Genomic DNA, 18,547 nt, shown 5'->3' with positions numbered 1-18,547 from the left:
ATCATTTACTTAATAGTTACTTACTTTAATAGTCTAAAATACATATTCCATGTACCATTGGATTCCTGCATACTCAGATTTCCCACAGATGACCTCATTTCTTGTTTGTCAAGTTCTTCTTACTTTTTAATTGTTCTAGAATCACCCTTAATTTCTTATTCCTAAAAAGAAGCTTTTTAACTCAGCTATTTTAAATAAGATTAATATCATCCCCTTCAGTCTTTCCAGTATTTGTTTTTTCCCTATGATGTTGTAAGAAAATCCTTATTATCTTAACCCCTTTGGCTAGCATTAATCTATTTCTCTTTTTATACTGCCTTATCTTTCCCCTACAAGCTTCAACTTTGAATATTCTTGTCTGGCCTGCCTCTTCTCTTTCCCCTTTCCAGAACACTATTCAATAGTGATTCCTTATCTTGTGTTTCAGTGCCAGAAGCTACCAACAGCATGGTACAGCTGTGACATATCACAAGCAAAAGGGAAGGCATGAAAACATGCTCTCACTTCGTGTAGGTGAGCATTGTAAAATACTTGTAAGAAACCATTAATTTTTTTTTTTTAATACAACCTCTTGGTAACACTGAACCTGACTTGCTAAATACCAAAATGTTTCAAAAATCTATAGGTTAAGGCTGACATAGCCATAATTATTTCTGGGAAACTTTCTCTAGAATTATTTACTAGCTATTCTTCAGATTAACTATTTTGGCCATTCTGCACACTGTCAGTGTGTTTTAGATCATTTTACTCCTAATTAGAATACTACGACCTGAAGCATGTTAAAGAATAACTAAAAAACCATGGACCATTACAGTGACTGACAGGAATAACAAAACTCACTGACAACATACACACTAGCTCCGATTATGGGTCTAGCTATTTGCTGAATACTGATGTATGTACAAACTATTAGGGAGCAGGAAACCCTCACTACGAACCAAAGAGAAGAGTGAAATAAATAAAATGTGCAACTCAGTTTTACCCCGAGCAAGGGATTGGACTATATGACCTTCAGAAGTCCCTTCAAACCTAAATTTATCTATAAGTCTGTTTCACATAATTTCAAAAGTATTTAGGAATCTATTCACAAAAATCACCCTGAAAGTAAAATGTTAGCATTAAGGCACCACCCTTAAAATCTCTTGAATTTATTATTACGTCTGGTTACACGAACACAATGAACTATTCTCAAATATGAAAGAACCTCAAAATCTTAATATGCATTTATACATTAAAAAAAATCTCTATTTCAATCATAAGTTAAGTCGGAAAGCTTGAGCTCTGGTCTTCTGGGACTGCTCAACACCTGAATCCTGCACACCACATCACACCAGGGGAATGCTAAAATATAACCACACCATGAGTATGGCCTCCTAACTTAAGTGATCTTCCAGGGACTGCCATCAGTTCTAGAAGATAACTTGAAACAAAAAAGTCATCCAGCTAACTGTTCTCACCCAGCTGATTTTGTAAACAATTCAGGCTTCCAACCTCACTTACCCATGTTTTCCACAGGTTTCCCAGTTCTAACTTTACAACTATTTTCTATCCATTCAGAGCAGAATCTAAAAAAAAAATGTGAAGCTTGTATGTTTACAAACATTTTTTCTAAATGGAGAAATACATAAGGACTGCTATAAAGAACACCAGCACTTTGTTAATTTATTTTATTAGTGTTGAAATGGTTGTGGGTAGCCTCAGAAACCAGGATCCTGTTCTCATAAGCTTCCCAGACTTACTGTTGGAGGCATAAATTGCCTTTTGATAACTGTGTATCAACAATTTCTGCAAAAATATAGAAAATAATCTAATGCACATATAAAGGAATAAGAAAGACACTATTTATGCAAATTTACTAAAAAAATATAAATTCAGAAGATACTGTTTAACGTCATTAGCAAAGTTGTTTAAACATTATAGCTGCAGATTTCTCAGTGAGATGACATTGATTACCATGGATTTGTACATGAATGGAACACAAAATTGTTAGTACTATAAAACTGAGTGCTGTGTGGTTGTGCTTATCATGTGACTGATGAGTGGTGTTCACAAAAATGAAACTTTTTGGAAAATAGAAATGTGTGTTCAAAGGCTGTACGGGACACCTGTGTGGACAAAGACATTTATGTGTGATATCTGGCCAGAGTTCAAAATTCGTGCTACTAAATGTTCACCTGGGAGAACTAGGACAAATTCAGCAGTGGTAAATGTGCTGGAGACAGGGTGACTTAAAAAAAAAGACAGCGGGTAATTTATAACATTTTCTTGAATACAAAACAAAACAAAAAAGTAAAATAATGCTGTGATTGGTCGTTAAAGCTATTCAGTGATACAAATGAAGATTAACTGAATAAAGACAACTCAGAGAGCAAGAGTGCTCCCAGTACCATTGCCACTCAAAAGCACATAGATCTAACATTGCCCTGAAAAGGTCATCAGTCCATCTGTTTCTTTGGCAGAGGTGACAACCAGCCTACATGGATTACTCTCTCCTAACAGTATTTAACATTCCATAATCCTCAGACCAGAGACAATCCCATAAAAATCCAGGGAACAATCTAAAGCATTTCTATGCTATTGCAGGCACAATGAGCTACAAGGAATACAGTCATTATTCTGTGGTAAAAAACACTGATTTCAACAGTTTCTGATAAGCTAGATCCTCCAAATGAAGGCGTAAATGATTTATTATATCATTAGACTCAATTGTCTCTATGTAGACAATTATTTCCATTTCTCTGAGCTTATAGTGTGGTTTATTATAAATAATTTAAACAAGAAAATGTACAACATACATTGAACTATTTATTTTAATCATTTCATTTTTTACACATTTGTACTCATAAATGAAAGTATTTCAACATTGTTTATAATTCATGTGATTTCAAAGACTTCTTATGTCATTTAGATTAAGGTGTTGTCACATTTGGGTAGACTTCAGTGCATTTACACATGGCAGATCTATTAAAAACATAGTAATCATTTGTGACAGTGAAACCACTGCAATAAGAAAAATAAAGTCTTGATTAAATAACAACTGTATCTTTGTCTTTCTTACACTATGAGTAACTAACTTGTAACTGTGCTTTCATATAGACAGAAAAAAGAATGTTTGCTCTAAATAAAATCTAGAAATTTTACTGAGAATTTCATTTTTAAGAATGCATGTGGCTCTTTGTAGTAGTTCTTGTCCTTAAACTGACAAGAATCCAAAACCAGAGAACATGAAAGACTCTCTGGCTCACCTTCTCCCCTTCAATCCTACTGACATCAATGGAAATTAAATACTAACGTAAGCAAAGCTTGACAAGAAACATCATGAAAATCTTCAAGGTTACTGCAAACGGATTAGCTCACAATATTTGTACATGGTGTAGATACCTGCTTTGTTGTCTAAAAGGGGACTGAGCAGAACTGGAAGCTTCATTTCAAGCAAGTGGTGCAGATGGCCTGGAATTATCTCCTGAAGTGCCTATGTGGGGACATCCCTGTTCCCAATGGGCCTAAATAAAGGCTTCCAGGACTGCACACTGTACTTTGTTCCCTCTTCAAGCCTGGTCAGGGACCTAGGTGACCACACAAGTCTGCTGTGCACCAGAAAAAGGCATCTAACGTGCTGATGACCAAACCTCTCCGCACTCTTGGGCAATGCTATATATCTGAGAGAGTACTGAGCTGAACCCAAAGACTTTTTGCTCACTTTTATTCAAAAATACCAGCTATGGAAAAAGATGGAATACGCCTTTCACATATAAGTATGCTACTTAAAGTAAGTATCGCTTAAGGAGGAGAATATACAAGTTAATGGTCGTCCTTAGCCTGAGGAACTTAAGCCCATATTTTCTCTTTCCTGGGATACTGCCCTCACTAGCAGGCAAGGGGCTAACGTTAAGTGTTGGTATGTTCTGATATTCCTGTGAAACTACAGCACTGCAAGAAATAAGAAAGCAAGATTTATGGGGTCAGCAGAGCAACTCAGAGGAAACCCCACTCTGTACTGGTGGTTAAATCGCTTCCTGACTGAGGGAAGACTAGGCCCTGGGCAACATACACATTTAATTCACATCCTAGCTTAACCCACAGCAATTTGGTTGCCTGCCTACCCACTACCGTCACAGCAGTAATGGGACTTGCAGAAATGAATGGGGCATGGGCTGGAAGGCATATTGTGTCTTTTGCAACTGAGACCTTTTTTGCGCATAAAACCAATGGAGAAAACCAGTGGAAGCTGATGGGACAGAGCAATGGGAGAAAAGGAACAGATTTGAAGAGAATCCATAACACACAGGAATCCTGTGCAAAGTAGAGCATAAAGCTGGGAATACTGGACTCTTCACAGACCTTCAACTTCAACTGGTTGCGTGACTGGAGTGATGAGGAAACAAAACCAGGGAATTAAATACAGGGATTCTATTTCTTTGTCCAAGCCTGTGCATTTCTTGGGCTAGCTGAAATAAAGACTGTTTTTTTCTTTTGTTTTGTTTTGGATTTTTTTCATTTGTAATTCCTACAAAGCTTCTGTGTTTGTTTACTTCACCTATGTTATGCCCCAGAAGGGATAAACTGTAAGCTTAGAGTACTAATAAGACTGGAGTTCTGTGAAAGTGCAAGCTTCTGGGAAATCTGAGGGTTTAGCTGAAAGAGTAATGTAAAGAGCTAACAACCTAGAGACAAGACAAAGCGCAGGGAGACCAAGGAAAAAAAAACACAAAACATGCTTAGAGCCAGTATAAATTCAAGGGAAGCTTAAGTATGTATAAACCTTGTGGTATGAGCTGCAAACCAAGAAACCTGCTCAGTATTTAGCTGTGAGCTCCATCAGGGCAATGTGACAATTTCTAACAGAGAACTACAAGTTATAAATACCAAATATGCTGAAATGGACTTTGTGGCCTGAGGGTCTGCCTTATGAGGGGAACAGTGTGTGATCATCCTTCAAGTTAGCATGCACATAACGTATTCTCTGATCAACACAGCACTTTGAGTCTTCACCAGCGCATCACTACTACCATGAGCAATGTTTTTCTGCCAAAGGAACAAAGGAGAATACGGGGAGTCTTTTTGCCTGTATGCCAAAAGGGTCCCTGTCCTGAAATGGCAGGATTCCCAATTATATCACAGTACCAGACACCATCTTAGTGTCATATTGCAATAGTGTCTTTCAATAGAACAGATTTAGCATCTCCAGTATTTTTTTCCTCAAGAAATCTTCACTATACCCTATGCCTAGTCTCCATTGTTTAATTTACTTATGCATTTTTAATTAATCCATGTAGCAGACACAAATACTTTCTAAATTTTGATCTTTTCAGCTGATTTGGAATCCAATTTTCTCCCTGTGTAAAGGTCCACATAGATTTCTCTTCAGAATACCACAGTGATTCTCCTGAATTTGCCAAAAAAGATCACCTTTAATTAACAGTATTCACCCTTAAAATGTACAAAGACTGTAAGTAGTCACGAAACATAAGCTCAAAACTTGTAATGACAACTGAGCTGTGACAAAAGAGTGAATGGACAAAACTTTTGAATCCTTCATTGGTATCAGACATGTAACAAAGATCCATGTTAATAGGGCTATGCAATTCACAACATTCTGTGCTGCTAGCAAAATAACTTGTATTTTTTAATTGAGATCTCTCTTAACCAAAAAAATAGCAACCAGATCATTGAAAAGATCCACATTGATTTTAATGCAAAATTATTCTCTAAGATCTTCCATACCCAACTGTTTGAAGTGAAATACTGTGGTTGAAGTATACACGCAATAGAAAACAGACCTTAGAAATGCAAAAAATCCTTTCACACTATGCCACAGAATTTTTGTGAGATATTCAGTTAGGATTGTAAAAAATGGCAGTTACCAACCTCTGAAATCAATGAGTAACCAACCTCAGAATACAATAAATATTATCTTCCAATACTTCATAATTTAATGCCCTCTCTTTCTTAGGAAGAAACTCCCTGACAGTGGCTGTCATCTTAAATGACTGTCAACTTTGTGTTCAAACACATATCATATATCTAAAATGTTTGGTGAAAGGAAAAGTTTAGAGATAAATACAACCCCAAATTTACACAAAAACAAGAATTAAGAAGCATCTATTTCTACAGTAGTGTCAGTCATAGCCAAACATTAGCCAACTGCTCCTAAAGCGATTCCTGGTTTTATCCAGATGTGTCTAGTTTGATACCATTTGTCAAATATAAATCTGTAAGGTGATATTACTTTTTCTTTCATCTAATGAAAAAAAGATGCAGGCTTTAGAATGCTGAAATTTCGTAAAAAATTCCATGGTAGCTCCTGGACACATTCAACAGAAAGGAAAAAAAAAAAGCACAATGATGATAAAGACTGCCATTCTTGCTGATTAATTCTAAATGGTTTTTAGTGTAGCCCTGTATCCCAATAAATACAGCACCGCCGTTGCCATTAAAAAGCCCCAGGACATGTCAGGTATTGTCTGAACTTGTTTTGTTTGTTCTTCCTGGAGCTTTGTTTAGCTTGTTTAATGACCAGGCAGCTATTGCCTGATTTGTTTAACTTTTTTGCTTATCTTAGTAGAGCCATATTCTTTTTATAGATGGTAGCAACGAACAGTTATTCTGTACAGAATGACGCACTTATTGCCCCAGCGTAACGACGCAATGCAGAAGAGCACAGTCATGGCAATGAGAGAACGGTTTGAGAGCAGAGGCGTCCAAGCAGGAGACACTGGATGCAGTGCAGGGGAGCACAGGTCTGGCAGGGTCAGTGAGGGGCAGAGGGTGGCACTGGGGATCCCAGAGCTAATGAAGAATACACTGATGATCATTTAAAGCAGTGCAGACCTGGGAACTGGACAAAACTAGGTTCTAGGATAACAAGAACAAAGAATATTTATCCAACTTACAGACAGTCCATATATAGTAAATGTATTAATAATTTATTAATAATATTAATTAATATTGATTTATTTGATAGTAATTTATTTTTATTTATTTTACAAATAATTTATTTAATACTATTTAGAGAAATTATTGTTAATAATAAAATAATGGTTTCCTGTTCTAATATTGATTAGATATATTTAAGGTACCCACATTTTCAATCGAGCGTATTTACTGACGAACCTGCTTTTAATTAAATCGCATTTACATGAATAATCCTGTTGATTCAATTAGATTAATTATGTACAAGTGAACACAAAAGCAGGAATTTAGTCATGTCCGAAAAATATTTAGATGCTACGTCCTGGCATGCTTGGGTTCCCCTTCATGTTTTATTTATGACAGAAATTCTTTTATTGTAAAGGTACTGTACGCGTTACGTTATCAGACTAAAATCTATTTTTTGCAACACTTCAGATTTCACATGTTCAAAAAGCCATTATTCAAAACCTTAAAAGCATGGAATAGGAGATAAATGTAGGAGTCCTTCATTCCCTTCATATATTTCATCTGCAAAACAGCCAATAAAATCACACTTTCACTTCAAGCACCAGAAAATACCTGAAGACAACATGGATTTGATTTTCATCAGAACTATGGGGGAAAAAAAAATCTCAGGTTTAGCAGTGATGGCATAATCTATATATTTTAAGTACCTGTATGATACTGATTACTCAGCAAACTATAAACTTTGACATATTTATCCTCATAATATCACCAGAAGGCAAAGCAGTACTATTATAATAATACCACGGGGACAGGAAGTGATGCACAGAAGCTGTATTTACAAAAGAAATCCAACAAATTTACATGCCTCATCATCACTTCCAAGGCCTACATCCAAAATGGAGACCTCCAAAATGTTCATCGTAGGGCAGCCCACACCTGCTGGTGTCTAAGAGCCATAAGCAACATGGACAAGGTGCACACAAGGGTCTGGGCATCGCTTTAGCTGTGACAAGTAGCAAAATCCTGAGAGTCACTTGCACCTATTTGCCAGCAGGGCCAAATCCAAAAGGTGGTCTTGGATCACTCCTGCTTGAGCAAGCTTTGCACAAACCACAGCCAGAGATGGCATCCTCCTTTTATAATCTTCTCTGTATATACTGCCAACCCAGACCTGAACACCCTGTAAACAACTGTAGCACCTGGAGCAATGTGGACTCAGTGGCTCTGCTTCTCAGAAGGTTGTCTGGTCAAGGAATAGGAACATTCTTGATTTTTCCTAAATTTGAAGCTGCCCCAATTTTTGTGGATAAATTAAAAATTCAGTGGACTAAAGAGAACGAATATGCAATAATTTGAACATACATTTATGAGACAGGAAAACATTGATTTCAGGCCCAGCTCCAATTAAGTATATTACATTCTCCCAGGACAATAACTGTCAAACTTTCCTTCTGATCATAATGCTGCTTCAAGAGGTGAAACTTTTATCTATCGCATTTATGAACCCAAATAATAGCATAATCAGCTGAAGCCCTATGGCCGTATACATAACTCCCACAACTTTATCAGGTGTTGGGATTGGCTACTATCCCAGCCTTGGCACCCTCCTCCCTTCCAAGGAGAGTGAATCTTCATGATACTCTCTATATAATTAGTGACTTCCTAGACATTTGGTGCAGACGGGACCAGCTGGACTGGGCTCTGTAGTCACATTACACCTGCAGTGCTGAACATTTTTCCTCCTCTCCTTTGTCAGTATGAAGCACATCTATCAACCTTCAAACCTACCAGTATGGAGCATCTGTATGTGTGCCAATCACTGCAGATATCAGCCAATGCCACAGAACAAACAAAACACTTCCAAGGATAAAAACATAACTCGTTAGTTCAAGCTGAAGTGCCCAGCTTTGCCGACAATTGAAATCTTCTATGTATACAGTACAGAAGGGACTGCAAAGAATATATTCATAGGATAGAGAAGCAAACACTGTATAAGAAAAAGTGAACCATTTAGGATTCGAAGAAATATTCCACATGAAATCTTCAGACTTAAGATTTTCCAAAACCTTTTCAGGAAAAAGTGTTCTTGCATGAAGTATGTACAATATTATTCCTCATAACCAATAAATAGCATGAATTCAATTCCCTGATTTTCTAATCTGTAATTTAAGTCCTTTCTAGCTGCACTACAGGAATGAGCTCCAAAGGCTTCGCAGACTCATCCCCAAGCACTCTGCGCACACTTTCACAGCAATCTGCACCACTCTTTAATGGTCAGCAGGAAGCCCTGGATAAACATGTATCTTGGACTTTATTTTGAAGGATCCACCAGTAATACTGTAACCAAACCTGGTATAGCTGCCTAGAAACCCAATATGGTGTAACTGGCTGCTAACGTATGCAAAAGAGCGGGCAAGCGTAACATGTATTGATCACATTTTGATAGACTTTTTTTTTGCCTAAGCAAATCTAAACCTGGCTGAACCAGCACCACTGCTCCTCTCCAGCTCTTTCTTGTGCCACTTTTTGGTACTGATGGAGGTTTAGCTGGGCCACCATGGCACACTCACCCAACATCAAGATCATCCAAGGTGAATAGTTTTCTGCTTGGCTGGTGTACTCACATAGCTCAGCAAAGGGAAGGAAGTGAAGCTGGAGCCATCTCAGCAGCAATGGGGCCTCAGATTCTCACAGGCAACTTGTGATAACATACCTCAGTTGATGACACTAGTTAACAAATTCCCACTTAACATAAGGTATTTCCAATGCTAGTTAGAAGTGGTAAGGTTGGAAGTCGTGTTAATCACTTTCCACAGCTAAGAGTCAGAGAATTGCTCTTTTGATCCTTCACCCTCCCATCATCCTTCAGCGAACCTGTTCAATAGCACACAACTATCAGCTATGGCTGAAAGTTATAAACCATGCTATAAACAAACACTGTCTCTGCATAACTGATGAATGAGCTAGCAGTACATGAAGAAGAACAACAGGAATCAAAGTCAGCTCCCAAAGTGTTTTACATCTCCTGAAGAATAAAAGAGAGCAAATTGGTGAAAACTGCCCAAAAAGGGATGACACGTTGTTCTCCCCATTGTCATCAATTTTCTGTCAAGCTACCAAAAAATTAATGGTATTCAAAGTTTACATTTTTGTTGTGTTTTTGCCATTTCAAGGAGATATAAATAAAATTTGAACTGAATAACTGAAAATAGCTTCCTTCCAAATTTCAGTTGCACACATTTTCAGCACCATCAAAGAAATACTAATTTGAGTATGTCATATGCCCTGTTTCCCCTTCAGATAATGAAGAAGAACAAAAATGAGAAAGTGAAGTAAAGCATGTAAAGAGATAGGCTGACCAGCTAAAAAGGAAATGCAGCAAGCAGTTACAAAATTGCATTTTTTTTAGTGCATCTGCTTCACTCTACCAAATGTCAAGGTTGGCTTCAAAAGTAAAACTAGAGAGAAAAAAAAAATCTTAATTAATACAAATTATGAAATAATTTCCTGTTGGTAGAAAGAACACATGCTATCACTGTTTCACATCTCTTTTGTGGGCTGTAATCTGATCTTCATTTAGACCAAATTATATTGATAGCATGGGGAATTTGCCTTGAGTAAGGACAATAATTTGGCCTTTGCAGAGTAAAGTAACAACATTGGTCTCATACATTGTAATTATAGATTGTTTTTATTAATTCTGATGGTGACTAGTCCATCAGAAGAATGTGTCAGTTATTTGACAAAAACTTTATTTATAACTTCTCTAAGAGATTAACAAAACTGAGAATGACTTTGAAAAATTTGACTATCTTCCTCTTGAGATTTAACAAGCATAGAAAGGGCTCAAACTCTGAAATATTCATAAATCAGTGATGCATAATTTGTAAATTTGTATTTTATATCATGTACAGCTTTCTCTATCCTAAAGAGCATTTTATAGTTCTTGTTAACAGTGAATGCAAATAATGCTCAATAGAATTCTGCAGTGACCTTTGTTTTATTACAATTACTGCATATTTATAAACGAACAGCTAAACTTCAATTTGAGAACTACAACAACTTTGAGTTGGAATCCTTTGATAAAACACAACTGAATAAACTTCATAAAATTAATTCCCTAAGAAAAGAAAAAGAAAGTCTCCTCTGAAAATTCCTCTGTGTATACCAACACACAAAGCAGATTTTTCCATGCTTCTGCAAATAGAAAACTAAACAAAACAGCAATATGGATAGATTTGAACAGAAGAGGATAAATTGCTTTAAAAAGAGCACAGGAGAACATATTCAATGTAATAGATCATACAATCACTGTATTATATAAATGTATGAAATATAAATACATAGGTATAAAACACTGCATAATAATAAGAAATGCAGTATCTGCATTATGTCATAATATAATTCCATGTAATGTCACTGAGACCTAATATCTGAAATCCCACTATGTAAACAGAATCACCATTAACTTCTGTTAATGGCTGTTCTACACGTGAACCCTTTCACATTTGTCAAAAGCACAAGCAAATCAGAGGACAAGGTCTAAAATACAGTAAACATATTGTATACTCTGCCCACCCAGACAAAGTGTAATAGAAGTATTTGAAGAAAAAAGCCACAGCTTACTGGTATGAGAAAGGCAAACAAAGAAGGCATGACTGGTCTGAAATATTTGATGGTACAGGACTCAGTACTATCGAGTACTTGTTCACTGGAGCCAGCAGCAAGACAGTCAGAATTCTGTTTCTAATTTGGATATGCTTTGACTTCAGTCTGAACACTTAATTTCTTCATGTACCTTCCCCATTCTTTATCACTGGTTCCTATTTTTGTTCTGTGCTCTTTAGAGTGGAGGTGTCTAGTAGCATTTGTCCCCAGCTGAGAGCAGGTCTCCACGATGTCTGATGTGCAATAATGCACATAAATACAGGTTTAATTCAAGCAAAAATTGCAGTCTGGGGAAACAAAATCCTGGGTTTGGTTATTATACAGCTTCCAACATACTATTCCATTGAAGCCATGAATGTTTTAAACAATCAATGAGCTCATGACAAACTGGTATTCAGATCCTATACAGTACATTTGTGATCTCGCTGAAGGCAGGGCAAACACTTGACTGCAGTAGGCTGACCTTTCCCACAAAATAAGTAATATGCCATCTTGTTAGTGTGCTAAGTGCTGAACAAAATACTGGTAGAATCTGTGATACCAAAGACATTACCACTCGGACATAGATATATATAACCAAGTATATTTACTAATAAAGCATTTAAATAACTGGAAGCAAAGCCATTTATATAGGCTTTTGCTACCATAAAGGAAATTGTGTGGGTATTTTCCTTTTTGAAGGTATCAGAAAATTCACTTATGGGTTGATCCAAACCCCACCAAATTCAGTACACATATGTGAAGTGCTGATTACTCTTGCACACAAACATCTAAACTTTATATCAAAACAAGTTTCACAGTTTACTGAAGTAAATCAGGTGGAAATGATCGATACAGCACAAACTGAAGTACAATCATTAGTGATAATAGCATATAATCCTTGAAAACAAAGGTAGGGTTTATTGATTAAAAGAGATTCTGATCATTAATGCTTTTTCTACAGTGCATCACTTCAAAAAAAAGAATCTGAAATCAAACTTGCATGGCTCTGATAAAGCATCCTATTATGAGTGGTCCAGAGTGACCCAAATATGTACTAAGAATATAAATGTTTAGGGTGATTGTTTTCTTTTAGCAAAGTAAGTAAAAAAGGGCATTATATGAAGCACACTGGAATCCACAGGAGATTTTGAAACATTTCCTTCAACTGGGAACCAGACCCATAAAGAAGAAACACAATGTCTCTAACTGATTTTATGAAAGTTTCTATGATGATTTTGGCCATGAACATTTTAGGAGGAATAATATTAATGTAAAAAATTATTTAAAGTGAAATTATTTTTCTTTACATTCTAGATTTTCACTGAGATCAGACAGCTCATAACAGTGTGATAACAAACTGCTCATAACTGCTTGTAACCTGCATGGTAACAGGTTATTTTAGCATTTCAGTTTAAAGTTTTTAAACAATATGTTATAAGTCATAATGAAAAATACCTTTCACGCAAAATTAAAAAAACTGTTCTTCCATTAGTGCTCATCTTCCTTTGCCTCCTTGAACTCATGGATATGAAAACCACTGCAAGCATCAGGATATAAAAACTATTAAAGAGTCTTCTAAGTATGTTACTGTACTCATTCAATATTCTGGAGAACATTTTTATTTATTTTGGATTTTCTAAATTTTGCTTTAGTCTCAAATAGTTGTTGCATGCTAAATATTAAATATCCCCGTAAAGTGTATGGTTGTTAGACTCCATTTTGTAATTTTTGATCTTCCTAGACATACGCTGCACTGATTGAACAGTTTAAATCCTCTGATGGAGCCATGCTATGACATGTTATTACTGTCTATGACTTTCTGACTAGGGATGTCCAACCTACTCAGCCAGCCAGTGACCTCTGGCTATGCGATTAATATTATAAATTCATCTTAAATGTGTGCAACAGGAGGTGGGCATTCATGGGATGACATATAAATAAATGTGTACATGCCATGAAAGCTTCACAAAACTATCTGCGTCCTACATCTTACTATTATTTGACAATGTCATAAATTATTGTTTTAAAGAGCCATCTATTATAGTAAATTCTCTGTTAAGATATTCCTGTTGTTTTCAGATCTGAAATTAGGAAAAAATAAATAAATCAGTTGCTGAATACTGAGATGCTAGTACACAGTGAGCTGTTAGAATTTATGACAAAGTAGACCAATGCTACTTTTCTAGCATATTAAAAAAACCCTACTAAAATTATTTTAGAGTGGCTGAAAAAGATACACAAGATTAAGCCTGGAACTCTAAATGCCAGGATTTAATTAATGTGAATATCCTCTCTCTTCTTTTCTTCTGTTGGATGAAAGTAAGAGGACAAAAGAATTATTTTCATTGTTTTATGCGGGCCCCTGTCAGATATGGCAGTAAAACACAGGGGAAGTTCTCTCTTAGTTTCTGTCTCAGTAACTATTATAAAAACCCACAATAATATTATGGCTTTGTAATGGTCACAATAAGAAAAGACATTTTTGCATTCTTATTGTCATCATTCATAAAATTGTATGGATTGACTACATGCAAAGGCTTTACCGGTCCACTGAAGTTGGAACTGAGCCCTGTCTTATTGACAGAAACTTCATGAGATACTTCAGTCACAGCACTGAAGATCAAGAGGACAAATTCCCCTGAGCCCTTAAATTCAAGACCTCACCAGAGTGTTCATTGAGATCTATTTGCTAGTGCTTTGATCCAGTCTAAGCACGTCAGATGTAACACTACGGAAAAGGATCGAGATACAATGAAACTGGGTCTTAGTGAAAATGTGGCGATTTTCCATATTGCTTTAATCAGTGACACCAAAGATGATCTCCCTACGGAAGAAATGCTGATTAAACCACATATTTCCAAACCGTTTTATTAAAAAAATAATAGTTACAGCTTCCTTTTTTGACCTAGTTCCCTTTATTGTTCAACACTTCAGCACTTTTAGAAACAAAATAATTCATTGTATACTTGTCACATCTTTTGTAAAATGCAACACTTTTAAAAAGGAAAAATACTGACTTTCATCCATTTTTCTAAGCCATTTATCATATTCAAAATCGTAAAAATCTTCAGAGGTTCAAAAAAGAAACAGTAGGCTTTAATCTAAATGCTCTCTATTTACATTACGGTTCTAAAATGTGACTGGAAATAGTTTTGGGAAAAGATTTTGCACTTCATACAGTCAAGCCTGATGAAAGCAAATCTGAAGGATAGGAGGGTATGCATAATACTGTAAAAAGCTGTCAGGTCTTTGCAATTCCTTTCCAAAAGTCATTGCTAGGCAATGTCAGTACCCACCCTCAAAGTAATACATGAATTCATAAAACGCAATCTTACCAAGTCCGGAGCAGTCTCACACTGTTAGGCAAACTCTATTCCCCTTAAAACTCAACTTACACTAACAAAACTGTACTTTCAGCTACCACTATGAACTCTAACAACAAGAAACCATTTTCTTAGTTATTGGTCAACCTTATTTTTGTTATCTGTGCCGATCTAACTTGAACCAGATTGTCTGTGAAAACAAAATTTGCATTTCTTGCCTAGATGTTTGCTGACACAAGTGATGAATTGCATTATGTTTGTGGCAGGAATATTCTACATTTTGAACCCTCAATAAAGCTTTCAGCTGAACCACAAACCAGCTTTACACGTACAAGTACACTGACTGATGTGCTTGATAAATGTGACTATATCTACAGAAGACAAAGACTCAACACACCTCTCTTGCAGATTTTTAGCCTTCTGAGGAAAGGGGAAAAATGCTTTAAACACTGAGTGGAAGACAAAGAGTGTACTACTACTGAGAAGTGATGTGAGGCTTAATCTGCTAACTGATTATAACTTTTAGTAACAATCTGATGAAGAATTTCCAAGTGCATTAAAGTAATTAAATAAAACATTGAAATAATTGTATTACTGTTCAAATTCTCAGAAACACCAAAAAACCACTAAGTACAGTGAAAAAGAAGTGAAGGAAACCTTCCACCTACCAAGCGAAATTTCCACCCCTACTAGCAATGCCGTTTCTCAAGCTCATATCCAGGAAAACCCGCAAGTAGGGGCAAGAATTAAAATATGTCTGAAATTGGAAGCAAAATACGTTGGAAATGTGTTTCAAAATTTAAGGAAAAGAAAAAAGTGTTTGCCCTGAGCTTCCTCTGTCCTTTCTACTAAGAAAAATTCAGAAACAGGTGCTTTAACTGGGAGACACGCATCCCCCTGGAATTCAGCGTATTTTTGCGAGCGGTATGAAGGCCCCTCGACTGCCTGCGCACCCCTCTGCGCTCGCACTCCTCCTCCCCCAGCCCCACCAACGAGGTAGTGGTACCTTAGGATGGAAATCAGGGCCGGGGAGGGGGGGAGCGCCGTTCTCCCACGCGGGAGCGCGTCCCGCAGCGCTGGGGCCGCGGGTGAAGCGCCGCCCGCCCCCTCCGCGGGGCCGCGCTAGACTTGCGCGGGGCCGCTAACGCGGGGCAGCCGCCACAGCGCGGCTGCGTCTCCTGCGCGGCTTTGCGGCTGCGGCGTTTATGTTTTCTGATGGGCTCCGTGGCTTCCCCGTGCCCTGGCCCATGACACGCGCGACGGAGGTGGAGAAGGTGCAAGCAGCGGCCCCCCCCAAACTTTCACGGCCCGCTTACGGGCGATGTGAGCCCCTACGCACCCGCGCAGAGCCCTGAGCGGAGGGCTGAGGCGGCCGCCCCCGCGCAGCCCCCGGGGCTCCCGCCCGGCCCCGGCTCTGCCTGCTGCCCCCCGGGCTCCGCAGCCAGGGCTGCCTCGTCCTCCCAGGCCACTAATTAGCTCTAAACGATGTTAAATACCATCCCTGCCGCTGCACAGGCTTCTCTGGGAGTTTTTTACAGGAGACGAGCTTCCCCGTCATTTAAGATCGCTCTGTTTCCTGGGCTCCGAGCTGCTGGATGCTGGGAGAGGCGCTGACCTGCAGGACACCAAAGTGTCCCTCATCCCTCCGCTTCCCCCCGGCCCTGCCCGCGGCCGCTGGCACCGCAGCAGCTGGAGCAAGTTCAGCTTTTCTTCTCCCACAGCACTGGGGCTTGGCTGCCCTTAAAGAAAATCCTCTCCTAACAACGTGTCAATGTTACATTCCTCCACAAAGCAACTTCTATTAGGGGGGCTGGGAGCTTGGCGCTGCCTCACCACAGACTGGGAGCTTTGTGGCTATGCAGAAAACAAGGAGAGAAGGAACATTTCCTGCATTAAAATGCAATACCCTGGGCTCGATGATTTATCCCTTGCCGCAGGGGCACATCCCCCCCCTTCCCCCATTCCCGCATGGCTGCTCTGAAGGACCCCCTCGCCCATAGGTTGCAGCCAGAGACCCCCATCTAGGTTCAACCTATGCTTTCTCTGCCTCTCATCCCCCCAGTATCCTTCCCAAAATCACCCCCCGACCTCCCCAGAATGCCAGGAGGCCAAAACAAGAGGTATGAAGCAGAGGGGCAAGGCAGAAGGCTGCCACTCTAATTGCTGGACCCCTGTTTTCCCACCCTTCCACAACCCCCCTTTTCCAGCAGGGACACGAAGCAGCTTCTGGGACTGACACATCACCTCCCCCCCCCCCCCCCCCCAATACTGCTATGAGATTCAGAGCTTTTGTCTCCTGGAGCTGAGGCCGCCTGGAGAAGGGGCGCAGCAGCAGCCCACGGCCCCTTTGCTGGGCTCCCAGCAGGTCAAAACAGTAGTACTGACTCTGTGTGGTGCCTCGCGTCTTTAGGCATCGCAGGCAGAGGGTTCACCCGAAAGAACTACATCTGCTTTTGGCTTGGTTTTAGGTTGTTGAGGTCTGGCCCAGTTGAGACCAGGTGTCCTGACCATGGTAAAAGGTTGCCCGCACGCCTTTGGAAATGTTTTCCTTGCAAAGTCAAGGGATTATATCAAGAGGGCCAAGATTTTGTAGTCGGGTGGTTGCAGTAAAGAGGTGATGAGGGGGAGAGCGATTCCTGGCTTGCCACCTGTGGGCATTACTATAAGTGGGAGCTGGAAACAGATGGCTCCTACTTATGAGGAATTTCAACAGTGCTCAGCAGAACTACATGCTGAAGGTTAGGCCAGTTTAAAAATGAAAATGAAGCCCTCCCTGCCCTGAGGGAGGGTGCATCTTCTCCAGCCCTTTCGCCTCGTCTAGAGGCAAGCTGGAGTGGAGAGCAAGTCAAATGAATGTGAGTATCAAGGAGAGCCGGCAGCAGAACCTACACACCGGTGTGGGATTTAGCCCCCCCTCCAAGAAGCACCTACCTTCTTTTGGCGGCCGTTTGGCTTCTCTGGTGAGGTTGCAGACCTGGGTGGTTTGCAGCTCCTGGGTCAGGCAGCCCTCTGTCTGCTCGTTGAGGGGCAGCACCAAGTTATTGAGCAACACCAGGGACTGGTCGTCTATTCCCCATTCTCCCAAATGCTGAGGGCAGGTGCATTTTGTATACATGATCCCACAGGACTCGGTTCTCCCATTCTCTGATTTCAAGCAGCTCTCCAACCAAGTGCATAACACATGGCACCCAAATTGGCTTGGGCTCACCTTGTTCAACACCAAAAACTCAAAGAAGGATTTTTGGTCGTCTTCTTTTTTGTGTAATCCTGGGAAATCGATAGGATAGACGCGGCGTATCTGAATAAAATTCTTATCATACTGCAGAAATACAAAAGCATTCTTGGAATCGCAGAGCTGCATTATAGAATGATTATTTTTTAAAAGATCCTTTATTTTTTCATGGGAAAAATGATCAAACTGATAAGCCAAGAGGGAAAAGTTGGAGCAGCTGAAGTCCTTTTTGGAAAATTTCAGGTAAATACTATATTTGGTCGGATCTGGATTTTCCAGCGTCCAAGTGCAGTTTGTGAAGTTTTTAGGAAACATTTCACTTACAGAATACGATCCATAAATGACCCCCTTCACCAACGTGGAACACCAGAAGTCTTGGGCAGCATTAAATCCAAACATAACCAGTAGATAGGTGGAAAATATATAAATCAGCAAATTACGAACAGCCTTCATCCTATGTCAT

General features: G+C 39.1%; 1 protein-coding gene across 1 annotated transcript in view; it reads right to left on the bottom strand.

The window, feature by feature from the left end:
- Positions 1–18,537, bottom strand: part of ADGRB3 (adhesion G protein-coupled receptor B3) — a 465,041-nt gene extending 446,504 nt beyond the window's left edge. Inside the window, exon 1 of the mRNA XM_075497295.1 lies at positions 17,784–18,537. Coding sequence (XP_075353410.1) covers positions 17,784–18,537 — 754 coding nt within the window. The remainder of the gene's footprint in view (positions 1–17,783) is intronic.
- Between the last annotated feature and the right edge of the window lie 10 nt (positions 18,538–18,547).

This window comes from Mycteria americana, chromosome 3, assembly GCF_035582795.1.
Source record: "Mycteria americana isolate JAX WOST 10 ecotype Jacksonville Zoo and Gardens chromosome 3, USCA_MyAme_1.0, whole genome shotgun sequence".
Classification (NCBI taxonomy): domain Eukaryota; kingdom Metazoa; phylum Chordata; class Aves; order Ciconiiformes; family Ciconiidae; genus Mycteria; species Mycteria americana.
The sequence above is the reverse complement of the archived record's forward strand: the minus strand, read 5'-3'. Positions and strand labels throughout refer to the sequence as shown.